The 6,000-nt window shown below is 37.0% G+C and overlaps 1 protein-coding gene across 10 annotated transcripts in view; it reads left to right on the forward strand.

Moving 5' to 3' along the window:
* The window catches only part of REPS2 (RALBP1 associated Eps domain containing 2), a 256,482-nt gene extending 250,863 nt beyond the window's left edge, over nt 1–5,619 (forward strand). For all 10 annotated transcript variants that reach the window (XM_008272394.5, XM_051827621.3, XM_002719927.6 and 7 more), the window contains one exon: nt 64–5,619. In XM_008272394.5, the coding sequence (XP_008270616.1) occupies nt 64–132 (69 nt within the window). In that variant the 3' untranslated portion in view covers nt 133–5,619. The remainder of the gene's footprint in view (nt 1–63) is intronic.
* Nucleotides 5,620–6,000: the final 381 nt, after the last annotated feature.

Below are 6,000 nucleotides of genomic sequence, written 5' to 3' on the forward strand. Positions count from 1 at the left end.
TGAATCCAAGAAATGACCCCTTTGTTCTTTTTGTTTTTCTCCCCTCTGTTTTGTGCAACTCAGGAGGTTCATCAAGAACGGATTGCATTGGAAAACCAATTGGAACAACTTCGTCCAGTCACTGTGTTGTGACCCCCTAAGGTTCAAGTGACAGTGGGTGACCTTGTCTGCCAAGATATTTCCTTCAAATGTTTGAGCCCAACTGCTTGTCATAGATGTCTAGCTGTGTCAAAAGCTGTAAACAGCAGAATATAATCCATATGACCTTTTCTCTTGCACTTCACTTGTACATTTCACTGTGGTGGAAAAAAATACTTCAACTGATTATCACACTTGAAATTATAATGATGGTCAGTGAAATTTATCCCCTGCTCTTAAGTACTTTCTCAAAGTGATAGATGCTGCTCCTTACCCAAAATCAGTCTTCTAGCAGTTAAAAATAATTTAGAGCATTATTTATTTAAAGAATTTATGATTTGTACAAAATCTTATAACCAAGTACCTTCAGGATGCTTGTTTTATTTTTGTATGTTTATCACATACAATAGATTGGTTTCCTGAATAATTGGGATTCCAACTGGATAGTCTTTGGCATGATGATAATAAAAACAAAAGTTAAAATAAAATTAAAGCATCAGATTGAGCTTGGCACTATGCCCTCCACCACTATATGCCAAAAATTGCTTCTCTAGTGCCATTTTGATATTCTATCTAGCTATAAATAATTCATCACTATTGTTTTCTATTGAATGTCAAATGCTTATTGGTCTTTATACCTCTGTAAAGTGAAGATTTTGGCAATGAGCTGTTTAACTTGGCCAGTTACAGGCCATCAACCCAGAAAACTCAGTCCTTTCATGTAATTTTTTGGGCAAGAGTGATCTACTTTAACTGCCTCACCTGAACAAAGTAAATAAATAGTTGCCAGATAGCTACTTTTATTCTGCATGAGATAACATATCTATAAATGCATGAGTTTGGAAACCACCGTCAAATATGAAAAGCTGATGAGACTGAATTGATAAAAAATTGTTGTTTGAACCCAGGTATTCAGACTGGGGAAGAAGGGAAGATGGTTTTTAGCATCATTCCAATAATCTCTGGTAGTTATTTTTTCTTATTATAACCTAGATTGTGAATGTATTGGGTATAAAGAAATAATGAAAGAAAGCAAACCTCACACTGGATATATGATTATTTTGGTCTCTGTGAAGTGTACCCTTGGGAAGTGATTGCACTATATCAGTTTCAGGAGGAGCACTACACTAACTATAGTGTAGACGATATAAAAAACAATAAGCTTAAATTGCAGAAGCGGGTATTCTATAGAAATTTAGTAGCTGCTGCTTCTCCTGAGAGCTCCAACTGAAAGTGGGAATGGACTGACACCACAGGGTCACAGGGGCACAGGACCACTTATCCTCACAGGGATGCCAGCTTTAACATCACTTTGAGAGTTTAATGGCGAGAAGTACTGTCTTTGTATATTTTGTTAACTTACCCATTCTTAGCATAATAGAATTGGGTATATCTAGGTCCTTTTTCGAGTGGTTTTGGATAGGTTTGCAATATGTGGAATTAAGCTTTTGATTTCAGTAGAGTTGAGAGCTTTTAGAAAAAGTGGACATTTATTTAATGTTTATTTTATTGGCAAGCTTTATCAATAGCTTAATGGCAAAAGTGAAAGGCTCAAACACATGATGCATTTTAAAGAAAAACAAATTGTTGAATCTTTTCCATGCATATTTAAGGAGTTTGAATTGGTTTGATTTTTGAAAATCATAAAAATTGAACCATTTCTCTATTCCCCTGCCACCATCCCCCACCTACCCATGCTTGGCTGTAGTTTTTGTTCTTTTTTGGGGTGGGGGCAAGGATTGGGAGTGAGTTTCAGTACTTACTAAGATTATGAATAGGTCAGTGCAAATTTTCAGGTAACCTCATTTCCCATGTTCTGAGGTCTGGGGAGCTGCAACAAATTTTATCAACAGTCTTCTCATTGCAGATATTTCACAGCATGTTTGGCCTTTGGTACATTCAATCCAGCAATGACTAGCATATGCACTTTATCTCATAATCTTCCAGTACATATGTACTCACTCGGGATAGCACTTCATATCTGTTAGCCAGACATATAAACTAAGGAATGTTAGTCTATGCTATGCATTTAAAAATATTGACATGCTATTTCTCCTCATGAAGCCAGTGACAAAATGAGCCAAATTAGGAGGTCGAGTTTTGTTTAGTTGGTTTGGTTTTCCTTAAAGCAAAAATATTGCATTGGACAATCAAAGCCCCCTGAGTTTCACAGTCTCACCAGTATTTTAAGATAGGCATGGCATTAAAGCACAAACCCAGCCTTCTCGACTAGACTTAATTTGGACCACAGTTTATTAGTTGCTTAGAAGTGGATTTTTTAAAAAACAAATATTTGTATGTGTCTTATTTTAAACACACACACACACACACACACACTGTAATAAACCTAACTAGTGTCCATCCTTATTTCTATTTTCTTGGGATGTGCACTTTTAACTTAGAATTATAATGCCTGATAATGTTTCTGTGAGCCTTTAATGTGATTTATAGAAAGGCTAGGTTATTAAAATCACCATTATACCTCTTCTATAAAACTACTCCAAAATTAGATCTGCTTATTAAGGGCAGAATTCTATAGACAAGGTTAATGTTGCCCCATCCACTGGGGGTTTAATTACCTTGTTGTTCAGTGGTCTTCTCCCGTGGGGTCCTCCAGTCCTGGAGATGAAAGCACAGCAGAAGCTGATAGTGGGCTGATAGAGTTCCTTAGTGTCTCTTGTATGTGGCATATTATGTTTGCCATCTCTCTATCCAGCAGGCATGAAACAAAATCCAATAGATATCTTGAATGGATGTGAATATTGTGATGAAGACTAATATTTGTCTTATTTTGAAGGATCTAGATGCTTTACAAATATTAGACAAGTGCTTGAGCCTAATTGGGAGAGCAGGCAGCTTAGCTGGAAGCTGTGCCCAGCTTACTATCACTAGAGAAGACGACATCAGAACTGAGCAGAACTGGTGTCCATTTCTTGTAGTTTGCACATTTGGAACAGAGGCCCGAACAAACAACAGTTCCTGTGCTAAGAGTCCATAGAAAGAGGATAGCTCTTTTCCATAGAAAAAGGTAGTTGGTGGCAGAGTTGTGATGCCAGTGAGATTATGTAGATTCTCAGTGAGATCCTCTATATCAATACTAAACGTAGATTAAGAAGGTTTTTTTTTTCTATTTACCATGTTAAATTTTACTGACTTAATTAATTACTCTATGAAAGCGTGCAAGAAGTTATTGACCTAGAAATTTCTGACACTGAAGTAAAAAATAAAATCTGAAGGAAAAGAATATGATTGAACCATTTGTTCTTCTGAACACCTCTCCTTTCATGATGCAATAAGTTACTCTGAATTTCTTGGCAGAAATTTTGACAGCTGTTGGTTTGAATGGGTACCACCCCCATATTCCTTAAGGGATTGTGTTTTTCAAATAGACTACTGTGATTGAAATGAACTCAGTATGTAGTAAGCTGCAGTTTTCCTCAATATATTTTCAGGTACTCAGGTCACAAATGTTCAATTTCAGCATATTTTAGGGTGAGTAATCAAAAACATGAATTTTTCTTTGATTTCCTACTGATATCTGAACTGTCGTAAAACGTTCTTCTCTTCAGATCTGATTTATTCTGTAGTCTCTCTCTAAATAATATTTGTTTCTAAAATTATCTCATAGCCATGGTAATAATGGATGTATGGCCAGAAGATTAGTAAGGTAATATCTTGAATTGATGTGTTTATTGTAATTAAGACAGACATTTGCAAATACCTTCTAAGCCATAGTTGGAAAGCTCCCAATTATGATATAACACAATAGAGTGAAAAACATTTGTTCAGTACAAACTAGTATCATACCTGACTAGATATCACTAAGGGAATGTGATTTTAGAAATTATATATATAAAGATTTTAACAAATCATACCAACTAGATCCTTCCATGTTATTGACAACAGGGCTCATTTGGTTGTGGTTTGAACATCATGCATGTGAACAAAATGAAATAGCAGTTAAGAGGTCTGTTTTCCCTTCTAGATAAATAGAACACTAGTAACTTTGGTTTCTCTTTCCAGCTGGTTTAGTCCGTTTCAAGTGCACTCATTTAGAACTCTTATTTCAAAGCATAAGTTGAATCTATACTTTAGTTATGGGCATTTTGTTATGGTTTTTTGCCTCAAGACCCAGTGTGGTTCAAGTTCCTGGTTAGAAGTGGAGATTTGGGTTTTCTGAGTCCTCAGCCATTATGTCTTCTCCTCTGGTGGCACAGACTGAGGAAGGCTGCCCACCAACACTGACAGATGGGCCACTGATGACAGTTTGAATGTGCATCTTACTCTCTGAGCCAACCTGCCTGGCTTGTTTGTAGGGAGAAATGCATCTAGTTATGTGAACCTCCCACGAGCAATCCCAAGGGCAGCATACAGAGGGCCAGACTTTAAAAGCAATACAAGCAGATTCTAAGAGCTGCTGCCCTCCCCTGAAATAGACTTTCAGAAGCTGCCAACCAGTGTGCCCTGAAGCAACCAGTTAGTGTGAGCAAGACATTCTAGACACACAGTGCTTTTAGACTTGTGTGGTGGTTTTCTGCATTGATAAAGGAAGCTTTTCTAAGAAGCATTGTAGGACTTCAGTTGACAGAGTTTGTTCTAGTTACAGAAGCCTTGCTCTAATGTCAACAGTTGAGGAATGCTTATTTTTCATGTTTAGAGAATTCTCTCTTGCTGCAAGCTAATTCCATGGACAAGGAATATTGGATAAAGTGGGTTTATGGCTCTGAAGATCAGAGGATACCAGACTTTAAGAGAATTTAAATAGGACTTTGAGGACTCCAATAAGGACAGCTTCAGGTACCAGTTCTGTCCTAAAGCACTCTGCTGGACAACGGGACTGGCTCCTTCCGGGAGCTTTGCCCTGTGACTGGAACAGTTGATGTGGCAAACCTCATTGTGTGCAACTTGGATCAGCTGAGTTGTGTTACGTTTATTTTAAGTCAACTTGTGTGAGAGTTGGGAACTGGATATACCCTTTTCTTTAGCACTGCCATTCTTTTTATCTTCAGCACAAATAAGATGTTCTAATGAGCCAGAGCCAAGAAGAGCCATTTTAGTCTTTATAGCTATTGGACAAGAAAGATAATGAGCTGATGGTCTATTTTAACTTCAAAAGTAAAAATGTATATTTTTTCACAAGTACATTGAACATAAAAAGTGTAACAGCAAAGTCTATATTTGATGCCTTCTGTCTTTTCATGGTAATGTGCTAACAAGTTGTGTTAATATTTTACTCAGCCAGAGTCTTATTCATTTGTAAGCATTGGGAATATTATGTATATTGACCTTGAACATAATAAATCCCTGAGAGTGTCCTATATTTGGATTGTGACTTGTGGACTCAAGCTAACCTTACTGCCTCTTGTTCACACTTGTTGAAAAGTCTGTGAAGAACATAGTAGGGTAAGGATCTCCAACTTTGGGAAATGTACATGATGTGAAACTGGGGTGCTATATTAAAAATAAATATATGATAACTAAGTTAAGTGTGGCTTTTGTGGAGTCTGAGTGTCAATATATTGTGGTTTGCATTTGGTCTCATGTGTCTTTAATGTCGGTCATGGGAGATAGAGTTGGGGATCTTCCAAATTAAATCAAAGTCTGAGATTTGGTTATTTTCACCTCCTGGTGATCTGAAACAGGTCCTTAAATATCTGCACGTGGTAAACACGCACCATGCATTTCAAGGACCTGCTGCATTGAAAACAGTATTCTTTTTGTTAAAAAAATTTCCTATCATGATATCCTCAGCTGGAGTGTGGAGGTGGTGGGGAAGAATCAAGAAGAAATATTTTGATATCTTGACTAGTAAGTTGGCACTGCAGTTGTACTTTCTTACCTTTAAAATTTAAAAGGCAGGCA

This window comes from Oryctolagus cuniculus, chromosome X, assembly GCF_051225735.1.
Source record: "Oryctolagus cuniculus isolate XC-2025 breed Fujian yellow rabbit chromosome X, ASM5122573v1, whole genome shotgun sequence".
Classification (NCBI taxonomy): Eukaryota; Metazoa; Chordata; class Mammalia; order Lagomorpha; family Leporidae; genus Oryctolagus; species Oryctolagus cuniculus.